Raw genomic sequence first — 24,657 nt, forward strand, 5'->3', positions numbered from 1 at the left:
AAGAGTGACACCCCAGTCAGACCAGTTGCTTCATTGCAGTTTGGTATGGCAGAAATACATATTCACATTCAATAGGATGCTGCATTTGACTTGCATCACTTGCATTGCGGTGCATTTTAGGTAAAGCATCCGTTCGAAAAATCACATGTCCCAGTGTATACAGTGAATGCATGCTGAAATTGTTGCGTGGCTTCATAAGAGTTTAAGCATATTTGACTACAAAACCAGTGTTTATACTTCAGGGCAGTTAACCCACAAATGTCTTGCATATAGTTGTATATGTATATGATGCTGGGTTAGGGGAATGTATTTTAAGACACGAATCTTAAGGCTATAATAAGTTAAAGAAAGTTTTAAAAGATCACTAAAGTTATTTTTTATGTGTGACTTAAGTTTCTAGCATTGCTAGTTTTAGTAAAAGATATGCATGCACCTTGTGCCTAATGGTCGTTGCAGGCCTATTGAGGAGGAGTAATGGGCTCAGTAAAATGCATCACACTTTTGATGCATGGTTTTGTCAACCTTCGCAGTCTCTGTGTTCCCTGGAGCAAGCGATTCATTTTTCACAAGTTAGAACACAAAGTCTGTGTTATGGATTGTGATGAAGCCAGATGTTGCTTATTACATGCAAGATAAATTTGTTATTTAAATCCACAATAATGAAATTGTGTTTATAAATGAATTTACTCGCATAAATGAATGTGAGAACTTTCATCAGCTATGTGTAAAGCATATATAGCTAATGTTTAGCAGAACCGAAACGCATGAATGTGTGTGACAATGTAAGGTAAAGATCCTTTCCCATTCGTTCCTGTGTTTGTTTAATAACAAGAGCAGACGGTCGCTGACACAATCTCTTTCCATGCAGGTGGAATCGTTTATACTCGACCAGGAAGATCTGGATAACCCCGTACTAAAGACGGCGTCAGAGCTGCTCTTATCCAGCGCTGCAGACGGAGCTGACCTCAGAACAGTAGACCCAGAAACACAGGCCCGGCTCGAGGCGTTACTAGAAGCAGCAGGTATGTTAATCAGAAGACACTGATTTGCTCACATTATACTAATTGATCTGTCCTGTGTGTCTGCATGCACCTGCTTTACAACTCTTGTTTTTGTTGTGACATGTCTTCGTAATGCTGACCGTGAGGTGATCTTTTTGGTTAATGTGTTTACGTTTCAGAGCTTATGTTACAGTTATCCTATAGTTAAGCGAAAGTCAACTCAGTCACAATATAAATACTTCAAAAGCAGCATAGCCATGATGCTTATGTTTTGCTTACATGTGACACATGTTGTGTATTTAAACAAGTTATATCTAGGTCTCTGAGTTAAAAGTCCATGTTTACAGTATATAAAGATCAACTTCCATGATCAGGCCACAATGCGAAAGAGTTGAAATACTTGGAGTTAGGGCTTAATTTAGGTCCTTAAAACCTCTTAATGCCTGTGTTTAAGCTTTACGTTGTCTGTTTATATCCCTGAAGTCTCCACAACTCAACCGGAGCTGTTGTTACATATGATCGCTGAAATGTTAATGATCTACAGCACAGGCAAAATGACCTAGATGGGCTAAGGGTCAATGTCACAGACAGAAAAAATGGACAGGGTTATTTTATAAATTGGAGGTTTATGGTACTGTCGTGCATGAGATAAAATGGTTTGGGTGAGGCCCGGCGTGTTAGGCCAGCTTCTCGGCATGGGCCTGCCATGCGTCACGAGCGGGTAGTTATCTCACAGATGAACCAAAAGAGAGATTAGTGCCAACAATGGATTTCCATACAGCAGCAGCCTCACTCATGACTCAGCACTGCCCTTTAGTACACTTGTGTGTGTTTGTGTACTTTTCTGTGTGCGTTTCTTCATTTGTGTCTGAGCATCACTCTGCCTTTCTCCATCTGTGCAGTACTGGTGAACATGTCTATTTTTGTGTTTGCGTTAAATTGGATTCAAGTTTGTGTTTTGCATCGCGCATGTGTTTCTTGCACTTTGTTGTGTTGGAGTCTGATTCACAGATTTTGCAGTGTGAAATATACCCGTTTACACATGCTTTGACATGTTTTCGTTTGGCCTGCCCTGCACTTATTGATGCACCAAAATTAAATTTCCGGCCGAAACGGTTACCGAAAATTACTTAAAAAATTATTTTTAAAAGTTTTTGTATAATTGTATTCATATTAGACTCTAAAAACCAATCAAATAGTCAAATCATGCTTTGCTGTGTAGCGCTATGATAAAAGTAAAGCAGTAAAACTGAAATCTGAGAAGCGGAGTGTAATTTCTTTTTCTTTGTATACAGTGGCTCAGCAACACACTTTACACGCGGCATTTTAGTGTTTATTAACAGTTTTTTTCAACGGAGTTTCAAAGGATTATAAACAATCCCAAACGAGGCATAAGGGTCTTATCTAGCGAAACGATTGTCATTTTTGACAAGAAAAATAAAAATATGCACTTTTAAACCACAACTTTTCGTCTACGTCCGGTCTTTGTGACCTAACGTAAATGCATAGTGACGTAGGGAGGTCACGTGTTACATATAACAGGGTTCCCGCGGGGTCTTAAAAAGTCTTAAAAAGTCTAAAATTCAGAAAGTGAAATTTAAGGCCATAAAAAGTCTTAAAAATGGCCAGATTTTCATACTAGGTCTTAAATTTAATTAACCCAAGTCTTAAATTTCTTACATCCGTTTATTCCCGAAAAGCGTTGTCCGCAAAAAATAAAATAGTAATTTAAAATGCTGTAGAACTAATCAGTGATGAAGGAAGAAAGTGTTTGATAGGCGGGTCTCTAAAAAGAAAAGTTCTGCACTTCGCTTGTCACTGGATCGCACTTCAATCCAGTTTTTAATCATCATTTTTTTTAAAGAGGATACAAATGTAGGCTATTATAATCAATGCAATTCATGCCATAAGCAATATTTCGGGTGTTGTGATCTGACTGTATACTGTAGGTTTGGCGAGAAACAAACCTTAAATGCAGTTTTGTATACGCAAAAATCTTTTCTGTGTTAATTTAACCAACTAGCCCGTGGCTTACCTGAGCATTTGCCAGGTTGTGAAACATAGAGGACCCAGAAGCGAAAAAATCAACACTGCTTTATTGAAAATCAACTTAAACAGTCAGGCCGTTGAGTCCCAAACCACCAACAACGAATCAACTTTAGTGTTACACAGTTTTTACTTAAAAAGCTTTTGTTTACCTCACTGCTCCATGGCGTTTACTCCTTTGACTTTAATCTGCTAATCTTGATGACGTATGCAGCCTAAAAATGCGACCTCTGGAGGCTACAGCCTAAACGGCCTTGTTAGCAACACACAACAAACTACGAACAGCCTTTTAATGGTAAATTTCATTTTCATTTAATTATTGTGTAATTAGAGAGGCGAATAAATGCGATGGCGGTATAGTGCATATTAATGCATATAACATATGGGTAGAGAAAGTGTAAAACATGTTAACAAGGCACTTATCATCAGCTGACGATACTGATCTTCCCATATTAGTGGATTTTATTTGTCAAAAAAAATATTTAATGATGATATAAAAATTAAAAAATATAATGTTTTGAGAATTTCTGAGATCATTGTGTCGCGTTGGTCTTAAATTTCACTCATAATGGTCTTAAAAAGGTCTTAAAAAGTCTTAAATTTGACTTGCTGAAACCTGCAGCAACCCTGCATATATAAAACGCACATTTGCGGACCATTGTAAACAAAAACTGACACAAATACATTCATTAGTATTATTCCACATACAACAACGTTGGAACGGCCCTCTTTCAACACACTTGTAAACACTGGGGCGGAGTTTCGCGTTCGTCCTCTGTGACCTCTTGACGTCATGACGTATTGCGTGGGGTCACGCTGACGCTTTCAGGACCGGAGGAATATGAGAAGTTGTAGTTTAAAAGTGCATATTTTTTATTTTTCTTGTCAAAAATGACAATCGTTTCGCTAGATAAGACCCTTATGCCTCGTTTGGGATCGTTTAGAGTCCTTTGAAACTCCGTTGAAAAAAACTGTAACGTGTTGAGTTAAGTGTTGGTGTCCATTAAAATGATAAAAATCCTGCAATGTTTTCCTCAAAAAAAAACAACAACATAATTTCTTCTGTACTGAACAAAGAAAGACATCAACATTTTGGATGACATGGTGGCGAGTAAATTATCTGGATTTTTCTTTTAAGAAAATGGACTATTCCTTTAATATAATATACAAAAAAGTTATGTTAAGATCCTAATCCTTTGCTTGATCTAATAATACTGTTACATTTAATAAATCATATTTAATAATTATATGAAGAAGCCCTTATATTTGAGTCTACTATAGCTAAATTGAGTTAAACTGGCAGCTTTGGCTTCTATCATTGCTTATATATGAATGCATCACCTTATGCCATGAACTAACCAACGTGTAAATTGTCAACAATTTGTCAATAATTGCATTATTTGTGCCTACGTCTTATAATAATGATTATTAGGTCTTTAAGGTGCAGTGTGCAGATTTTAGCAGTAAGATTGTGAATTGCAACCTAGGCTCAGTCCACAGTTCACCCAGAGACTGCAGTGTATGTAAACAAAAATGGCTCATTTTAAGATAATAAAAACAATACAGTTTATTATGTAAGGTCTATATACACTACTGATAATATAGTTCGGTATATTAAATTTCATTTCTGTCAAAAGATCCTTCTAAAATGTACACACAGCACCTTTAATAAATGTGGAGAAAAGCTCTTTCACGTCCTTCGTTGTTTGTTTCTCTCACTGATCTCAGAATGATTCAGAATGATTTGATTCACTGACAGAGCTCTAATTGATTCACTAGGTGACTGAATTATTTCAACCATTCATTAAAACAAATTGGTTTAAAAGAATAATTTTCAAAGAATCGAGTAAAAACTGATTGTGATGTTGAACCCCCAAACAATTTCATGCAGGAAACAATACTGCATCAGCCTGTGTCTGTGTATAGATATAGCTCAGGAGGAAACTCCATAAATTGCAGTTCTTCTTGTTAAGTTTGCTCGGCGCCTTGCTATGCTGACAACTGAACAGCGCCACTACAGTCGTGTAAGGCCTAGGGTTGGGCGATGTCCCCATAAATTGGCAGTTGACGATGGTTACGTAAACCATCGCGATGGACGATGATATCGTTAGGTGGGGGGGTATTTTAATTTTTCGTTATTATATAATTATTATTCGTTATTTTACTTTATTACTTCCACTTAAGAAGAGTTTTGCACTTTTTATTTTAATATATATTTTACATAAATACTATTCTGTACTTAAAATCTATAATTTTGCTATTTTACTATCCCAACTAATGTCTCTTTCCTATAAGTTGCACATAAGGGGAAAAAGTAGCTTTAATCCACTGAAGAGGAGTTGTGCACTTTTAAGCACTTTTTAATCTCTTTACATAAATATTTTTTCTATTAAAAAGCTATAATTTCGTTATTTTACTAACCCAACGACTCCTCCGCGCTTTCCAAATTTTGCACGTAAATATCTGTGCATATGTGCCACAAGTACTCCGTCAGAGAGCGGGTCTTCAGCACCACGGGGAGCAGCCAGCACTTCAATCCGCAGCTTATTAAAACTAGACAAAGTGAACAGGGCCAGACACATCGAAATTTAATCATGGTCTGTGTATGTAAATCCCTCGTTTCTGTCGGATTGTTGTTCCCTTTTTATTGTTCTTGACGTTCGCTGAATTCTGGGTTTATATCCTAATCTTCCGCTTCAGTGCAGTATAGCCTCAAGGTAACAATGAGCACGATCTCCCGAGACACTACAATAGGCTACTAATAAATGATTAATATGGGCTGTTTTCTTGTACAAAATTAATTATTTTAAGATAAATGTACAACATGTAAAAAGACAAGATTCTAGCAATGTCAAGATTAGGGATGGGCATTTTCCAGTAACTTACTATTACCAGTAATTTACTATTACTTTTAATATTTAATTTTTCGAATATTTAAGCTCTTAAAGAACGAATATTCGTTTATTTAAATTATGTTAATTAAGACATGCGTGTTTTGTATTTTTCATTTTGTCATAATTTCACAGAAGGCTTATAATTAGGAAATATCCACAACAAGCTAAACTTATATTCTGTATGTATGTATATATATATATATATGTGTATGTATTTTTAAGTTGAAAACATTGTAAAAAAAATATATATATATATTAAATTCTTCTTAAAAAATATCCTACAGAAAAAAATGCGTTAAAACTTAATGCGGAGCGAAGTCTAGTCAAATCCTTAGTTTCAAGTCGGTCGTTAGTATTAATTCATTACTGTTTGATCTTACATACATTGTATTATACCAAATATTATACACTAACCCCAAATCTAAGCGAAGTTTGAGGACTTGCGAAGTTTAAAGTTTGAGGACTTGACAAAGTAGCTATCATCATTTAAACAGACTCAAAACACCAAGAGCCCGGAGCAAATGAAAAAACACATCTAGATAACCGACTGCTCAGTCAACATATAAATATCTTCTCAGTTTAGTTTGACATGTATTTGTGAGTAAAGAAACCATCTTTACCCTACCTGCTTCGGTGAAAGCCCGTTCTTCTGACTAGATACAATAATGCCGGTGTTGTGGAGAAAACTCTTCCTCGTGATGATGGTTATCCGATAAAAACAACAGACGGATTGAACTAGATTGAATATCTGTATTTAACATTATTTTACAAATAACGTAAGCGGCTCGATACCTTATTGTTGACTGTGCAAAGTTACTAACGTTAGCTTAATTTAACAAGATTTCACAAAGACGGAGCTTTGCTTGTAAACAGCCATGTGCAGTTATCCGGTTCATTTTCAAAAGAGCACCGCATATAATAAATGTTCTCCGTTTCATTTCGTTCTCCGTGTCTGTCTCCTTATTAACAAAATAAAGTAGACTTTATAACAGAAAGCTTACAAATCTCTCATGATGTGTTGATTCGGGCGGCGGAGAAGCACGTTTAATAACACGTGAGCCCTCACGTAAGCCAGTGGCCAAATACGGCGCGGCGCGGACAAACCCGGAGGTAAAAGGAAAAACTTAAATTCGTCTGCAATCTGCATTGCCAAACAATCAGAAATACATACAAATTAATGTTCATGTATATTTTACATCCAAGTCTGTAAAAGACAGTATAGATGAAGTGAAAAAGCATTAAATAAGTTGTTACCCTTTGGTGGCACATTAAAAACAAACAAACATTCGAATAGCATTTTTTAAATTCGAATTATTATTGCCATTCGAATATCCGTGCCCATCCCTAGTCAAGATCAAATGCCTGACAGGATATTTTCACAGACTAACACACGTCACGTCTCAGGCATAGACTACAGTATTTAAAATAGCATATATGCATTAGTTATATTTTCTATTTAATTTATAGAGCAATTCACGCAAAGATATTAGGTTAACTATAGTCTATATAGAAGAGAGTAAGTGTATGTCGACTCGCAGCGAAGTGGGGAGGGGGCGTGGCATCACGATGGTGTGTCTCCATCGTGATGTCAGTCAACCATCACGATGGACGATGATATCGTCTATCGGCACAACCCTAGTAAGGCCACAACTGCACTTACAAATGATAGTACACTGAGTGCAAGTATTGTTCGTGTTTTCCTGAAAGACACATGACCGAGAAACTTGTCAAGAGCCATAGGTGGCATGAAATTTGGTCGAGGCGCCCGCGTCCAAAATCTCTAGGCAGGGTAAACCTTGGAATAAATTTTGATCGTTTTTTCTTTTGCCCAAAACCGATAATGCTTTTATCACTGGCCGAAATTTCGGTGCATCACTGCCTGCACCACATTGTGATGAAACATGTCCATGTGGCTTGGATTACCTGCTGCCACGTCCATTAGGCCTATCTGTTTTGCATTATTTGTGAAGCAAGTACTCTTCCTGCTTTAAAATAGAAGCAGGTTGTTAAATACTAAAATCAATGAGTGTTTGATGTGTAAAGCTGAGTCAAATCTGCCAATTAATATCAAATAATTTAACTTATACTTGTATAGCAAGTGTCATGTTAATTTTTTATTAGGTATGGGGGCTTTATTGTTCAATATTCTATAAACGCTGAAATCAATGATGTTGATCGTGTCTAGAGATGTTTCGACCCAACTTTTTAAGTTGTATGGGCTGATCCAGAGTACGTTTCTGATAAACTGCCCTTAGCAGTTAAGTATTTACATCTCATTGTGTGAGAGAGCAAATCTCTTATGGTAAAAAAAACACTTTGTTTATGTGTTAATTTATTATAGAAGTGAATCTAAACTACAGTTTGTTTTCCGTAAAGTGCAAAAGTAAATTCTTATAAACCTATAATCAAATTGAGAAAAAAAGAACAATTGTAACAAATTTAATTTGCATCGCCTCTGGCCAGCAACCAATCAATTTATCACTATTAGTGCAGGTACAAATCCTTAAATTAAATCGGTGCATCTCTTGTTGCCCCAATCACAAACCTTTAAAATTAAAAATGCATGTTTGGAGTAAATCTAACCAACGTTTGTATCTTGTGTGTTGGGCCTGTACTAACCATGAATGTTTTTGCTGAATGGTGTGTGTTACTGGTGTGGGGCTGGATGCAGCAGGCATTGGTAAACTCTCCACTCCCGATGGCAAAGCCTTTGCAGATCCAGAGGTGTTACGCCGACTGACGTCGTCGGTGAGCTGCGCGCTGGACGAGGCCGCCGCCGCCCTCACCCGCATGAGGGCAGAAAACACGCTCAACGCCAGCCAGGCCGACAACCGTAGGCATCTTTTCTCACGCACATTTCATTTTTCAATTCTGTGATGCAACATTTATAATCGACCAGCAAGAATTACTTCAACTTAAGTATAATGTCTCAGTATATTGCTTTGTCTCAGTATAAATGTTTAAAGTCTGAATTGTGAAGCTTTGTCAGAACCTGTATTATGTGTAATTAAACACAAGCAGCTGTACAGATCTTTTTTGCTGCTCTATAAGCCTTCAATTAGAGTAGTTAGCTTAGCTTCGCCTGCACAGTCGCAGTAATTGTAGCAGTCTGGTTATTTTTAGCCGTAGCCTGGCTGAGGCCTGCTCGGACGGCGACGTGAACGCAGTGCGGAAGCTGTTAGACGAGGGACGCAGCGTCAACGAACACACAGAGGAGGGCGAGAGCTTGTTGTGTCTGGCCTGCTCCGCTGGATACTATGAGCTCGCACAGGTACTGTGGACAAACTCAGACACTTATACTAGTGCTTTTTGATATCACAATAATTCAAACATGAAGATTTCTTTTCAGTAGCCAAACAGAAAGACAACCATGTCAAATAATTCTTTAGGGGTTTTCATTAATAAAGAAGTTTGAGCAACATATTTTAAATAAATACTCTCATTAATCCAATAAATTGGGCTAAAATCCAAGGATGCAAACTTGTCCCCTTTCAGCAATATTTGCAATTTTGAAAATGGGGTGAGGGGGTCTGCAAGGTCAGTCTTTGGACAGGGTCGCAGTAAATGAAATAATAAATAATCATGTGGTAACATTTAGGGCTGTCAAACAATTAAACGCGATTAATCGCATACAAAATAAAAGTTTGTGTTTGCATAATGAGTGCGTGTAATAGACATTAATGTATTTAAAAAACAAGTACATGTGAATATATTTTCTATATTTTATATTATATACAAATAAATAAATAAATGTTAATAACATTTTTCTTAAATTTATACATTTATGTGTGTGTGTTTAATTAAACATGCATAATGAATTACACACAGCGCACACACACACGTATTATGCAAATACAAACTTTTATTTAATATGACCTATCGTGAGTAATCGTTTGACAGCCCTAGTAACGATGTCAAATCACTAGCCTGTTTGACTGGTTTTGTTTTACAATTTAAAATCACTTTATGCAATCTGCATAGATTGAGTATTTGAACTCAATGTTAGATATTGTCGAATTGCGCAGCACATGATCATTTCTGGCTTTTTGGTTGCATTAACACAGTTCGGGGAGAGACAACGCATTTATGAAGAAGCCTTGTGTAAACAGAACCGCGACGTGACACATTACAACCTTGGATGTGCATTTTTGTCAAATGATTCAACGGCCTGTTGTCAATTATTCCTTGCATATCTACCTTGAGCTCGCATCTTTCACCCGTCGAGTTTGCATCACTGAAAATGCAGTATTGCACATGTTGAGTCATTAAAATTAAAGCCATTTTTAACAATATAGAAAGACCACTTATTTCTTAATAAAACAAAAGTACACAAACATAAGATGTAGTTTCAAATAAAATAGTTATGGTATAAATTGCACAATTGTAATCTAATTCATTGGTTTTAAACATACATTTATGTTGAAATGAATTTGTTAACTGAGAAATGCTTGTAGGTCTTGCTGGCCATGCACGCTAACGTGGAGGACAGAGGAATCAAGGGAGACATCACGCCACTTATGGCTGCTGCAAGCGGCGGTTACGTCGACATCGTCAAACTGCTCCTGGTGCACGGAGCTGATGTTAACGCACAGTCCTCAACAGGTACAACAGCCTACCTAGGCATGCTTGATCACACACGGGACATTACTGAGTCAGTGTAAAGCAATGTGTATGCTTGGTGATGCATGCCTTTTTTAAAATCACATCCATTTTTTTTAGGGAACACAGCGCTTACTTATGCATGTGCGGGAGGATTCCTGGATGTTGTAAAGGTGTTGCTCAAGGAGGGTGCCAACATTGAAGATCACAACGAGAACGGTCACACTCCCCTGATGGAGGCTGCCAGTGCAGGCCACGTGGAGGTCGCTCGCGTGCTCCTGGAGTACGGTGCTGGAATCAATACACACTCCAACGAGTTTAAGGAGAGCGCGCTCACGCTCGCCTGCTATAAAGGTGGGACTTCGTGTATCACTGAGATAGTGTTTGTGTTAAAATGAAACCAGTCACTTTGTTAGTGCCGAGTTTGATAGATAATGGGTGACTGTTTTCTGTCTCTTCTTTAGGGCACTTAGACATGGTCAGGTTTCTTTTAGAAGCAGGAGCCGACCAGGAGCACAAGACAGATGAGATGCACACAGCACTCATGGAGGCCTGCATGGTACTAAAACTTCATATATATATACTTATGAGTGCTTTACTTTAAGTACTAAAGTACTGGCTTCTTTTCCTAGGCAGAAGCTTGAATTGAAATTGCAATATATGCATTTATCATTCTGGATACTTGAGTCATGATTTTTCTTTTATGAAACCATGTTATAAGCGCAATCCTGTACCAACTGCAGACTCATGTGCTTGCACATCTTTTTAGCTGTAAATCCCCTTTTTTTCTGTGTAGGATGGGCATGTAGAGGTGGCACGGCTGCTGTTGGATAGCGGGGCACAGGTAAACATGCCCGCTGACTCATTTGAGTCACCACTGACGCTGGCTGCCTGCGGAGGCCACGTGGAGCTGGCAGCGCTGCTGATCGAGAGGGGAGCCAACCTCGAAGAGGTTAACGATGAGGGCTACACTCCACTGATGGAGGCAGCTCGTGAGGGCCACGAAGAGATGGTTGCCCTACTCCTGGCACAAGGTATGGGTGTCCCTTCACTACCCTGAGCTTTGGATAATAAAACAAATATAAATATAAAAGTGCTAGTCTACCTATGTACCATTTGCACACCAACCTACCAAATACATTACAGTTTTCATTTTTTTCTGACAACAAGCCACATATAGGCCCAAGCATACTTTATTTTTTAAGCATACATGAGTATACTTCATTTGGCTTTCACGTGTTCATAGGCTTTAATGCATACGCATTTTGACAAATTGCAATACCTCTCCTGGCCTACAATCGGGCGGAGCGCATACAGTACACGCATACTATTCTGATGATGACATCTGTGACGTCATGCACACTGTAAAGTTTTCCTATGCCTTCTTCAACCTTCTCTGCTCTCATGTAATTGTACAATGTTGTTTCTAGGTGCAAATATTAACGCTCAGACAGAGGAGACGCAGGAGACGGCGCTGACTCTGGCATGCTGCGGGGGCTTCCTGGAGGTGGCTGATTTCCTCATCAAAGCTGGGGCGGACATTGAGCTGGGATGCTCTACACCGCTCATGGAGGCTGCACAGGAGGGGCATCTAGAGCTGGTCAAATACTTGTTGGCTGCAGGTAAGGCCTCTTTTATAATGCATCTTTTAAATCTTAAGGCCACAGAAGTTTAAACAAGAACAACAAAATGTTGGTTTTGGCCAAATTTTTTCGATTTTGCTAGCATATTCAGGGTTTCTTGCAGAAAATTTGTTAGTTAAGGTGGTAGGGTTGGGTGGGTAGGCAGGACAGGGGCCGTGACAATCAAAGGGGCGGGGTACGTGTTATGATGAAAATTAAAATATTTTTATTTAAAACACTCAAATAAAACTTAATTTTGAAAAAACTATGACAGAAAATGAAAGCATACTAGATTATTTTTTTAACCTCTAACGGGAATAGCTGCGTGATGAAGTGAAACTAAAGGGTTAATAAACACAAACTAAAGCAGATGTTGTAGAACGTCTGGCGAACGATGATAGATAGCGCAAAAATTGTAAAAACTGATTATTTCCCATTATTAATTACATTATCTTAAATGAGTGTAACTACTGTAACATGTAAAAAATGCGCTCAACAATTATATCTAATCAACAGGCACGTGAAACCTTGCTAGCAGGTTGCTTAAACAACAAAATCACCAGCTAACTTACTTTAAAATTGCAAGAACTATAGACTAATACAATAACAGGCTTAAATAAACCCAAAACATAAGTCCACTTACAGTTCTCACGGACACGTGTTTTATTAACTGGCTATCCTCCAGACATGACGGACCACCTCTTTATATCATTTCGGCCATGTGGCGCGCATGCACGCTCGCGGTGTGAAGAGCGTCCGCGCAGTTCTCCGTGATGTACTTGACAGCCTTTTTTGCAGCAATTTTTTTTTTGAACGGCCTACTTAAGGCGATAGGGTTTCCCAGCTTTGGTGGGCCGCCCAAACTGAAAAGTGCTGCGGGAAAGCCTGATATTGCATCCTTAAGCTTATTTAGGTAATAAAAGTCTTCACACTTTTTGCTCTTTTTAGGGGCTAACGTTCATGCCACCACAGCCACGGGTGACACAGCTTTGACATATGCCTGTGAGAATGGACACACAGATGTTGCTGATGTGCTGCTACAGACAGGGGCCGACCTGGTTCGTAGATGATTTATTTTCATAATTTATCATTATTGCTTTCATTTTTCATTACAGTTTTTTTCGATTGAAACTTTTTTGGAGCTGACTGTTCTTTGTATTTCAGGAACATGAATCAGAAGGGGGCAGGACTCCACTGATGAAAGCAGCCAGAGCAGGACACCTGTGTACTGTGCAGTTCCTCATCAGCAAAGGCAAGTTGGAACATTTGTGTGTACAAAATTTAGAAATCTACCTTGAAACAAACGGATTGGGAGTTGAAAGGAATATTCACTGATGCCCTTGTTGTAGTCCAGTCCAGCTCATTCGAGTCTGAATCCAGACCAGACCAAAAACTGTGGAGTCGGAATCGAGTCAAGCTTTATATTTGACTTGACTTGGACTCTACGGTTTTGGTCTTGGACCTAAATAAGATGCACTCGACTACAACAGTAGACTGATTTCCGTTAAAGATTTGCACCAAACGTTAGCAAAATGACTGGGTTTCTATTAACCAATGTTAAGCGACTAAATGTAACTTTTTCTCTTGCGATAAGTCATTCCAAAAATGTTTTCCATTTGGTGCATTTTTAATTCGCTATTTCAATTTGCTCAGTTTTAAGGGTAACGGATACTCATCTATGCGACTGCTGCATCAGATTCCTTGTCATGATGAGCATGGACAAAAAGGCTGCCATCTGTTTTGAATATTAGTTAATGAGTTTTATGTCTGCAGGTGCTAACGTGAATAGAGCCACAGCCAACAATGATCACACAGTGGTCTCTCTTGCCTGTGCTGGGGGACATTTGGCCGTGGTGGAGCTGTTGTTGGCCCATGGAGCAGACCCAACCCACAGACTGAAGGTAAGTGTTGTTCTTCACGTAGTGCTACATTACACAAATGGATATGGCTTATTGGATATTAAGTCACGTTAACTTTGTATTAATTTGAGCGTCATATCTCCTCCCCATAGGATGGCTCCACAATGCTGATTGAAGCTGCTAAAGGGGGTCACACTAATGTGGTGTCCTACCTGCTAGACTACCCAAACAACATTCTGTCAGTCCCTGCCCCAGATCTGTCCCAGCTCACACCCCCCTCTCATGACACTTCTCAGGTAAACAATATTTATTTTATACCTCCACTTGCATCTATAACAGTTTATATATACACTATGAAAGATTTATTGATTAAATTGGATATTTGTTGACATGTGCAGGCCCCTCGAGTCCCATTCCAAGCCCTGGCTATGGTGGTGCCACCCCAGGAGCCAGACAGAGTGCCCTCCACAATCCCCACACCCCCACCCGTGACAAGCAAAGGTTAGTTTGCCATAGTCCAAAAAGGAGTCTTCATTATCGATGTCTATCTGTGATTTTCTGTTGCCTGATATGCTTCAATACTCATCTGGGTTTTTTCTCTTAGGTGCGTCCAAGCAGAGACTGACCTCTCTTCAGAGCAACTCTGTGGCCTCAGGTGGTCTAGATGCTGACCTGCTGCCCCCCTTCCACCCCTACCAGCCCCTGGAGTGCATCGTTGAAGAGACGGAGGGCAAGCTGAACGAGCTGGGCCAGCGCATCAGCGCCATCGAGAAGGCACAGCTGCAGTCGCTCGAGCTCATCCAGGGCGAGCCGCTCACCAAAGACAAGATCGAGGAGTTAAAGAAGAGTCGTGAGGAGCAGGTGCAGAAGAAGAAGAAGATCCTGAAGGAGTTGCAGAAGGTCGAGCGGCAGCTGCAGCTGAAGACGCAGCAGCAGCTCACCAAAGAATACATGGAGACCAAGGGGCTCAAGGATGAGCTGGGCCAGGCGGCAGGGGTGGAGATGCCCGGCACCCCCCTGCCCCTGCAGGCCACACAGCTGGGCACTGATCTCGATGATTGCTGCAGAGAGGAGGACCACCGGCCGACATCCGCAAATGAGGAGGAGGCTAATGAGGATGATGATGATGATGAAGAGGAGGATGACGACGACGAAGAGGACACCGACTGTGCCAAGCTGCCCCAGGTGGATACTATTCTCTACAGAGAGGCAGTGCAGCCCCCTCCGCCTCCACCTCCTCAAAACCAGGCCCTACAGAGTCCCCCATTGCAGACCAGCTTCGTTCCCATCCAGCCTTTGGCCACACAGCAGTCCACAGACTTCAGTAACGCCGAGTACCCAGAAAGCAGCAGTCCAGACCTGCAGAGGGTGTTGCTGGGCCAGCAGCTCACAGGGTTGGGGCCAGGGCTTCTCACACAGGCACCCGACGGACTCATGGTGGCCACACCCGCGCAGACGCTCACAGACACGCTTGATGACATCATGGCGGGTGAGCTCATTGGGTCAACTGGCTATTTCGCGATATTAGTCATTACAAATGGAGTAGTCACTTCAGTTTAAACCACAAAAAATGTTATGTACTTTTGTAGCTAGTCTGCTCACAGCTTTTAGCCTATACATCTATAAGCTAGTGTGAAATATCAAAAGAAAGTCAACCCAAGAAAATGCATAATTATATTTTGTTTTTATCTATATATGCAAAAAATTTTGCATTTGAGAACAAAGATACATCATTGCGTCATTGGTTAACCAGTAACTCTGTCTTTACAGCTGTCAACAGCAGAGTTCCTGTGGTAAACACTACAACTTCACCCTCTCCTCAGCCCTCCGTACAGACGCCCATCAACACGGTCTCCCCGTCCTCCATGCTCCCTCTCTACCCCTCAGTGGACATTGACGCACATGTAAGACCCAAACCCGACACTTGATATCATTCGCACAACTTGGCACACTTGTTTTTATGTAAGCACTATTCCTATTCATTCTCCATAGACTGAGAGTAATCATGACACGGCACTGACGCTGGCCTGTGCAGGTGGCCATGAAGAGCTTGTCTCAGTGCTCATTGCACGCGGGGCCAACATCGAACATCGGGACAAGAAGGGTAAATGGCTCGTTTATACAGTAGAGTCAGACCAGTAACACAAAAATAATAGCGATCTTAAGTGTTGTCATGCGTCTGTCCACAGGGTTCACTCCCCTGATCCTAGCTGCCACTGCCGGCCATGTCGGTGTAGTGGAGATCCTGTTGGACAAAGGAGGAGACATTGAAGCTCAGTCTGAGAGGACCAAAGACACCCCTCTGTCCCTCGCCTGCTCAGGTGGCAGACAAGAGGTAAAAAAATTCAGCTCCAATTCCACCAGTTAAGACGAGACATAAGCTACATATTAATATCTGCATCTAACTGGTTGCCATGCTTCGAGATACACATAAATAGTTATTTAAATAGCTTTTGTTTTAAAGGTTAATTCCTGTATATATCATTGCAGGTGGTGGAGCTATTGTTGCTCCGTGGGGCTAATAAGGAGCACCGTAATGTGTCTGACTACACCCCGCTCAGCTTGGCAGCCTCAGGGGGCTACGTCAACATCATCAAGATCCTCCTGAATGCTGGTGCAGAGATCAACTCCAGGTCAGATAATTTAATCTAAAAAAAATGTTTTTTTACTTGGAAGTATTTACTAATAATTCACTTTTAATTTTCTCTGACCACAATATGAAATCTTGTTACTTTTTTAGGACGGGCAGTAAGCTGGGCATTTCTCCGCTCATGTTGGCTGCCATGAACGGCCACGTGCCTGCGGTGAAGCTGCTGTTGGACATGGGATCAGACATCAACGCTCAGATAGAGACCAATCGCAACACAGCACTGACATTGGCCTGCTTTCAGGGCCGAGCAGAGGTTGTCAGCCTGCTGCTGGACCGAAAGGCCAACGTGGAACATCGCGCCAAGGTCTGTGCACTCATGTTGCTGCTTGTGTGATGATCTTCTTGATTATATGTATAAACAAACATGGTATCGAATTACTGTTGTTATTTATAGCTGAAACGGGACGGCTTTAAAACCTGTAATTGTAGTTGACAAAAAAACGGAATTTCATGATGTCATCTATGGTGGAAACATGCACACAAACTGTCCAAGGATCTCTTTGAAAGCTATCTAAAGATGACAATGAGACCTTTCTTTTAACCAGACGGGTCTTACCCCTCTTATGGAGGCTGCGTCCGGCGGTTATGCTGAGGTGGGCCGTGTGCTGTTGGATAAAGGGGCAGATGTCAATGCCCCTCCTGTTCCCTCCTCCCGTGACACTGCCCTCACCATTGCTGCAGACAAGGGGCACTACAAGTTCTGTGAGCTTCTCATCAGCAGGTGCGTCTTAGGTTCAGCTCAATGTTAAGTCAATGGGATTTTTCGGGTGGTTTTCACCCGGTAGCTACTGGTCATTCTTTAAAATAGAACTGGGAATTGTGACTAATTTGGCAATTTGATTCTTTTTATTATATGCTTTCGATTATGTTTCAATCCAATCTGATTAGTTATCCTACATGTAATGCAGCAGATCCAGTATACTGTTACACATACGTTTTCTTTCTGAATTGTTCACATTAACGCAACAGATCTTGTTTTTTAGGATAATCACAGTATTTTTAAATAATTTTGTGTAAACATGTCCATTCATCACAAGAAAATGTGAACCGAGTTTTTGTGCGCTGTCTTGACATGCAGCTTCCCAGGCATGTGCTTTGAATGTGCGCATATACACACTTTTTAAACAGAGTGTGAGTAGCGTGTTGAGATCTGTTTTGCGTCTTTTTTGCTTAAATATTTAATTTAGAAAGGTCAATTTTAATGTCCAACACGTGCAAGTGATAAACTTTTGTGACGATGTACCACTGGGCCGAGTGGGCATGTGACTGTACTGTTATCTGGCGCTTGCCCTGGCCAATTTAGCCATCTTTGTTATCAAGCCCTGCCTCTGAAGTATAGCACGTACATTAAGAACCGATTCAGGGAATTTACAGAATCAATGTTTTTTTGTCAAATTAATTAATATGTAATATGATCTACTTTAAAAACAGGCATCACTCTACAGAATGTGGCGTCTTTATTGCCGCACTAATAATGATGCTTATTCTGCTATGTTAAAATAGGGGTGCTCACATTGACGTGCGAAATAAGAAGGGGAACACTCCTTTATGGCTGGCTGCTAATGGGGGACACTTCGACGTTGTGCAGCTGTTGGTACAGGCGGGAGCAGACGTGGATGCAGCCGACAACCGCAAGATCACCCCCCTCATGGCAGCGTTTCGCAAGGTGAGCGCTTTTATCTTGGAGTTAATGGACATTTTGGACTATGACCAGAGCTACATAACAGAATTAGAATTAAATTTGGTTATTGTTCTTTGAGAAATAATTTAACCAATAGACCAAGAAATGTGTCTAACCATTTTGCAGAGCTCTACAACTTTTTTTCTGAACATTGATGGAATGTTCTTGTTTTCTTTTAGGGCCATGTGAAAGTGGTGCAGTACTTGGTGAAGGAAGTCAACCAGTTTCCATCTGACATTGAGTGCATGAGATATATTGCAACCATAGCAGATAAGGTACCAAAGACCACTTTTTCTAATCAAAGACATTGCTCTTGTTAGTGTTGTCATGTTGTCAAATTTCAGTAGTTTATACCAATACCAGTAAAACTCTGTACTCAACATACTATTTTATTGCATGGACACGGTTTTGTGGTGGTTTCTCTACTTAAGATAATCTGGTCAAGATGACTTTATTATTTTTAGTAAAGATTTGATACCCAAGATCCGGTACTTTTGACAACACTAGCACTTGTTATGATGAGGAAAATATCTTGGGAATAACATTTTTTATGTCTTGAGATCAGTCTTTGATTCACACATTCCCATTTCTTTGTCTAGGAACTGCTAAAAAAGTGTCATCAGTGCATGGAGACCATTGTCAAAGCCAAAGATCAGCAGGCTGCTGAGGCCAACAAGAACGCCAGCATTCTGCTTAAAGAGCTTGATCTTGAGAAGGTTAGTTTCACAGACAAGTAGTAACTGCTAGTTTGTCTAACTAGGATGTTTCTGTCACATCATGCAGCAGATTGTTGAATCATGGCCAACTTTTCTTAAACTCTTTGATTACAGTCTCGTGAAGAAAGTAAAAAGCAGGCTCTTGCTGCGAAACGGGAGAAGAGAAAGGAGAAGCGCAAGAAAAAGAAGGAAGAGCAGAAGAGGAAGTTGGAGGAAGAGGAGGCAAAAGTGAAAGAGGTTTATCCGGAGATGGATGATCAGAAGGAGGACTCCTCTGAAGGTGAGGAACACTATGGTACTGTAGCATTTGTTTGCAAACCTTATTTTGAATGTTTGTCATTTGTTTCTTTTCAAATAAATTTTTGTCAAGGGCAGCTTGCTGTAACCTTTACCTTTGTTTTTGCAGAGGTGGAGGTTCCAATTGAGCCCCCAAGTGCTACCACCACCACAACCATTGGCATCTCCGCCACCTCCGCAACATTCACCAACACTTTCGGCAAAAAACGAGCGAATGTGGCCACCACACCGAGCACCAATCGTAAGAACAAAAAGAACAAGACCAAGGATTCTCCTAGTGAGCCCATCATCCTACAAGACCCACAAGTGGCGCTGGCGCAGCAGAATGCCTCCAAAAATAAGATCCACGGTGAGCCCCGAGGGGGTGGGGCACCGGGAGGCACCAGCGACTCAGATAATCTAGACAGCACTGACTGCAACAGCGAAAGCAGTACTGGCAGTAAGAGTCAGGAGCTCGCCGACCCGCCCTCATCATCGTCCTTTTCCTCCTTCTCACTCTCAGCCCATCCAGGCTCCAGCCACCTCCAGACTGCAACTGAGAAGAGACATGGGCAATCGCTGCAGGGCTCTCGTGAGGAGAAGGTCACCGTGTCCATCTCCAAACCACAGCCGAAGTAAGAGTTCATATTCACTTCTGCATGCTGCCGTTGCTTATTGTGCAATTAATGTCAAAGTTACTTACTGCAGCGGAAAATTCACATCATCGCACCAACAAGCATGCAGAGACTCCAAAATTTTTTTTGTGCTAGTCTCTCATGTAATTAAATTAATAAATTATCAGCATAACAAATATTGCATATACGTTTTGCTGATTGTTACAAAAAGCTTTTGTGGAGAGCAGATCGATCATCTTGTACTGTTTTCATAACAGATCTCATGAGATCCACAGTGACTTGACTCCCAGTTCCCTGCCCTCATCGTTCAAGACCATTTCACTGCCAGTCACCTCACCCAACAGTAAGATGAACCTCACCAGCCCTAAAAGGGGCCAGAAGAGAGAAGAGGGATGGAAAGAGGTGGTTCGGAGGTGAGGGACACAGATAGCCTTTTCTTTACTGATTTAATGGTTTGCTGTTACATTTAAATTGGTAATTTACTGTTCATTCTTAAGTTTTTCAACATCCCCTTAAACCTTAACATTTCGGTGTGGTTTTCTTTGGCAAATTAATGCATCTTGTTGTTCAGAGGCAGGCTGTGTTAAACTGCGTGGTTCAAGATATAAAATGAGTAAAGAATCCACTAGAACTTTTGACTTAGGCCCATAAACAACCACCTTGTAATAAGCTAAAACACACCATGAGGTCCTTAGTGTAGCTATAAAGCAAAGCCCGAGCACTCTGGCACTGAGTTTTGGCATTTATCACTATTGATTGATCTTTTCTCCTGTAGATCCAAGAAACTCTCAGTCCCTGCCTCAGTGGTGTCCCGGATTATGGGTCGAGGTGGCTGCAACATTACAGCCATCCAAGACGTTACAGGGGCGCACATTGATGTAGACAAACAGAAAGACAAGAATGGAGAGAGAATGATCACAATCAGGTAATGCTGGCAGGCCTCAGAACATAAAAACTGTTACTCTTCTTATTGTGATAAGTAGTGAACACGTGCTATCTTGTTTTGCAGAGGAGGCACAGAGTCTACACGGCATGCTGTACAGCTTATCAACGCGCTGATACAGGATCCCGCCAAAGAGCTGGAGGACCTCATCCCCCGTAATCATATCCGGCCACCTGGCACCAACACCAAAATCAGCTCCACCTACACCACCTCCACCGGGGCAACAAGCACTACAGCAGCCAGTTCAAAAGGCCTCCCGTCTGTGGTGCCCTCCGCCGGTGTATCTTTCCAATCATCCTCCAACTCTACGGCTCAGCAGGCTGGGAAGTTAGGCAAAAATATGGCACAGGGTGTTAGGCCCCCTTTCGTGTCTTTGCCACCTCTTGCTTATGCTCATCCTCAGCTGGCCCTTCTAGCAGCCCAGACTATGCATCACATCCGTCATCCTCGTTTGCCCATGGCACAATTCGGCGGCACTTTCTCATCCTCTCCCAACACGTGGGGTCCATTTCCTGTGCGTCCTGTGAGCCCTGGTAGTGCTAACAGCTCCCCTAAACACAGTGGCAATTCAGCACTACGTCCCGTCAGCTCTGCTGCGCTCCACGCCGAGCACCCTGCTCCACCAACGTCCAGCACCTCAGCTCCTACTGCCTCTACCACCACCTCTCCTACCAGTACTGCGCCTACCAACACCTCCACGCCTTCCTCTGTCAGAAAGCAGCTCTTCTCCACAGATCCCAAGTCAGGGGCTGGAATGTCCGTGGCCACCACTGGCAACAGCGCTCCCCCGGCACAAGTTGCTCCATCTCCCATCGGCTGCGTTCCGACCACCCCTACAACTCCACCCCCTCCACCTACGCCCATTGCTCCACCATCACAGCATCCTACCCCGCCCAAGCTTGAGCCTGCCGGCCTCAGCACCCCTGCTAAAGAAAAGCCTGTCACAGAGCTTGCACAATCTAGTGCATCTGATGGCCCTAACCCCTCTGCACCCCTGCATTTCACCTCCTCTCCATCAGGTCCTTCAGTGCTGCCCGTACAGCCCGAGAGCCGACAGCAGCTTCCACCACACTTTCCCTCCACCACAGAACCCAGTTCCTCTTCTTCATCTCAAGCAGGGTCATCTCATCCTGTCACGCGCCTCCCTCTTCCCACCTGCAGTAGCACAGTAGTCACTAACACCAGCAGCACCTTACCTCATTACGCCACCCCCGCCGTGCCTGGTGTGTCCCCACGCATGCAGCCTCCATCACCCTACTACACTATGCCGCCAGGTGCCCTGCAGGAGCAGCAGTTCGTGCCTCCAGGAGCCTCACAGGAGTCTCTCAAACAGCAGCAGCAACAACAACAGCCTCAGCCCACCCTGGCTGCGACTGGCATGCCTCCTCCCTCTCTATCAATGTCCTCCACCATTGGCATGATAAATGGTTCTCAAATGCACCTGCACAGCGGAAAAGCGCAACTGCCCCCTAACTTTGGCCCCGCTGCTCTCTTCAATCACTTTAGCAGCATGTTTGACAACAACCAGGTGGGAAACAACCAGGTTTGGGGGGCCTGCCATCTGCCCACACGCACCCCACCCGAGCAGGCCTACAATGCGCCAACCGCTGCCTACATAGCGGGAGTTGGGCAAATGGAAAGTGTCATGCCTCCTGATGGCTCTAAAGCTCCAGGGTATCGCTGCTCTTCACATAGGATGGTCTCCAGTCCCATTGGTGAGGGCAGACTACAAACAATAAGCACTGTTGCTAAAGACTTTCCTCTGTTTTGGTGATCAAATCTTTTTATAAATCTGTTTGGTTCTTTATGTACTACAGGAATGCACCCAATGGACCCGGCAGGCAATTCCATGTCCTCGTCAGCTGCGCTCACCAGCTTTACCACAAGCATGTCTGCCAGCCCTGTGTTTCTGCAAGGTCCGGCTCCAGTGGGCACACCCTCTTTCAGTCGCCAGCACTTCTCTCCCCATCCTTGGAGTGCCTCGACTTCCTGTATGACACAGATCAATACTTGTAAATACAAAACTTTCATAAATCGTTACATTGACTGAATAGAGTGTAATCATATGTTCTTATTTTATTTATTTCTTTTTTTCCCTGTTCTGTCCTGTTGTTATGGCACATTTAGGTGAGTCTCCAGCGCCCTCTGTGTCCTCTGGGGCATCTTCACCTCTTTGCACATCCACAGGGACTCCTGCTCTGATACAGGCAAAACCAAGTAGCTCCAACCAGCAGGATCGCAAAGTGCCCCCTCCCATTGGAACCGAGCGCCTGGCCCGTATCCGACAAACTGGCTCTGTCAACCACACAATGCTACCCACCAGCTACACCCCACCAGTTGGACAGGGTGGCATTTGGTCTTTTGGAGTGGGCAGTGCCTCCGGTGAGTTTGCATAGGATAAATATTAATAGCTATATATAATAGTCAACTTTTGACAAGAATAATAAAACCAGGTTTACCAAAAATGTATGTAGGCGTTTCATTTTTACTTTTGTGGTGTTGTGCCTTTGCCTGATTTTTTTTACCATGGAAGTTGACATTGCATAAACAAACAAATGAACAAATAAACATTTATTTTGGTCACAGAGACGATGTCGGGTTGGTCTCAGCCCCTGATGGGAGGGCCAGTGATGCACCAGCAGATGCAGGAGCAGTCGGCTTTCTCTCAACACCAGGCTATGGAACGGGATGACACTGGGATTGTGGCTCCTTCTAACACTTTCCATCAACCTCTTCCCACCAACTTCATGGATTTTCCAAAGGTACACCCTGCACAGAGATGGACAATAAGACCTTTTTGTCCTGTGTTCTTGATCTTAAAACCAGCTTTAAAGAGTTTGGTAGTTCTGTTGACGCCATCTTGTTTTGGTTGTTTTGTGAACTGCAGGGTCTGCCAATGTCAATGTATGGTGGCGCAATGATCCCACCTCACCCTCAGATGGCGGAGGCTCCCGGAGGCCCTGTATACAACGGCCTTCACACTTCTGACCCTGCCTGGAATCCCATCCTAAAGGTTGTTCCCAACTCTGCTGAAAATTCAGACCCACAGCAGGTAATTGCTGTTAGCTGGCCTCTTCTCCTTTATATGAAATATAACCAAACCGTAACTCTTTGAATCTTTGTTGTTTCAGGTATGGCCCGGAACTTGGGCCCCGCATGTGGGAAACGTGCATCTGAACCATGTCAACTAAACCGTGATGGAGACGCCTAGGGGCAGTAACAAGAAACACGTTTAAAAAGAACAAGATAATTACCTAATTACTGAGACGTGGTATTAACCTAGATGTGTCCCCCAAAAAATGTTAAACCAGATACGTTAAATTTGAGAAATGGACACCCTTGATGTGCCTAACTAAAAAGAAAGAATCCAGTGTGGGAGTTAACGCGTTTACCACTGTCTATGAACAAATCGATTGCCTGTTCAACAGGATACGTTCTGAGTAGTATAGCCATTTTGACATATAAGCCCCACGTAAAAGTGTTCTTGGTCGGCAGGGCTCAGTAGGACAGTGCGCTATTTATACTTGGCCAAGACCTAGATGATTGCATAAAGAATGAAATCAGACCTTTTAGAGTGGTAAATACCTGTATAATTGTTTACATACTGAAAAAAGGGTTAAAATGAGAGTAAATTTCATGTCGTATAGTGGCTCTACTTTATGTAGCCTGTATTAATGTGAAATATTTACCTTAATATTCAATAAAAAGTTGGAAATGTATTGGTGTGTGAAAGTT

The 24,657-nt window shown here is 42.0% G+C and overlaps 1 protein-coding gene across 7 annotated transcripts in view; it reads left to right on the forward strand.

Annotated features, from left to right (window-relative positions):
* ankhd1 (ankyrin repeat and KH domain containing 1) overlaps positions 1 to 24,641 on the forward strand; it is a 42,735-nt gene extending 18,094 nt beyond the window's left edge. For 2 of the 7 annotated variants that reach the window (XM_055181118.2, XM_055181117.2), the window contains exons 3-35: positions 869 to 1,022; positions 8,616 to 8,772; positions 9,050 to 9,212; positions 10,396 to 10,543; positions 10,661 to 10,894; positions 11,005 to 11,099; positions 11,337 to 11,574; positions 11,971 to 12,162; positions 13,111 to 13,220; positions 13,327 to 13,414; positions 13,936 to 14,063; positions 14,174 to 14,317; positions 14,420 to 14,522; positions 14,626 to 15,510; positions 15,792 to 15,925; positions 16,014 to 16,125; positions 16,211 to 16,356; positions 16,512 to 16,654; positions 16,762 to 16,975; positions 17,217 to 17,392; positions 18,175 to 18,337; positions 18,532 to 18,627; positions 18,952 to 19,068; positions 19,183 to 19,348; positions 19,475 to 19,979; positions 20,237 to 20,392; positions 20,755 to 20,904; positions 20,989 to 22,637; positions 22,740 to 22,934; positions 23,050 to 23,304; positions 23,509 to 23,684; positions 23,810 to 23,974; positions 24,054 to 24,641. In XM_055181118.2, the coding sequence (XP_055037093.1) occupies positions 869 to 1,022; positions 8,616 to 8,772; positions 9,050 to 9,212; positions 10,396 to 10,543; positions 10,661 to 10,894; positions 11,005 to 11,099; positions 11,337 to 11,574; positions 11,971 to 12,162; positions 13,111 to 13,220; positions 13,327 to 13,414; positions 13,936 to 14,063; positions 14,174 to 14,317; positions 14,420 to 14,522; positions 14,626 to 15,510; positions 15,792 to 15,925; positions 16,014 to 16,125; positions 16,211 to 16,356; positions 16,512 to 16,654; positions 16,762 to 16,975; positions 17,217 to 17,392; positions 18,175 to 18,337; positions 18,532 to 18,627; positions 18,952 to 19,068; positions 19,183 to 19,348; positions 19,475 to 19,979; positions 20,237 to 20,392; positions 20,755 to 20,904; positions 20,989 to 22,637; positions 22,740 to 22,934; positions 23,050 to 23,304; positions 23,509 to 23,684; positions 23,810 to 23,974; positions 24,054 to 24,113 (7,617 nt within the window). In that variant the 3' untranslated portion in view covers positions 24,114 to 24,641. Of the gene's footprint in view, positions 1 to 868; positions 1,023 to 8,615; positions 8,779 to 9,049; positions 9,213 to 10,395; positions 10,544 to 10,660; positions 10,895 to 11,004; positions 11,100 to 11,336; positions 11,575 to 11,970; positions 12,163 to 13,110; positions 13,221 to 13,326; positions 13,415 to 13,935; positions 14,064 to 14,173; positions 14,318 to 14,419; positions 14,523 to 14,625; positions 15,511 to 15,791; positions 15,926 to 16,013; positions 16,126 to 16,210; positions 16,357 to 16,511; positions 16,655 to 16,761; positions 16,976 to 17,216; positions 17,393 to 18,174; positions 18,338 to 18,531; positions 18,628 to 18,951; positions 19,069 to 19,182; positions 19,349 to 19,474; positions 19,980 to 20,236; positions 20,393 to 20,754; positions 20,905 to 20,988; positions 22,638 to 22,739; positions 22,935 to 23,049; positions 23,305 to 23,508; positions 23,685 to 23,809; positions 23,975 to 24,053 lie in introns of all 7 variants that reach the window. The other 5 variants (XM_055181122.2, XM_073871236.1, XM_073871238.1 and 2 more) reach the window with 5 other exon arrangements.
* The last annotated feature ends 16 nt before the right edge of the window (positions 24,642 to 24,657 follow it).

The sequence above is a fragment of the Misgurnus anguillicaudatus genome, chromosome 9, assembly GCF_027580225.2.
Source record: "Misgurnus anguillicaudatus chromosome 9, ASM2758022v2, whole genome shotgun sequence".
In the NCBI taxonomy this organism is placed as follows: Eukaryota; Metazoa; Chordata; class Actinopteri; order Cypriniformes; family Cobitidae; genus Misgurnus; species Misgurnus anguillicaudatus.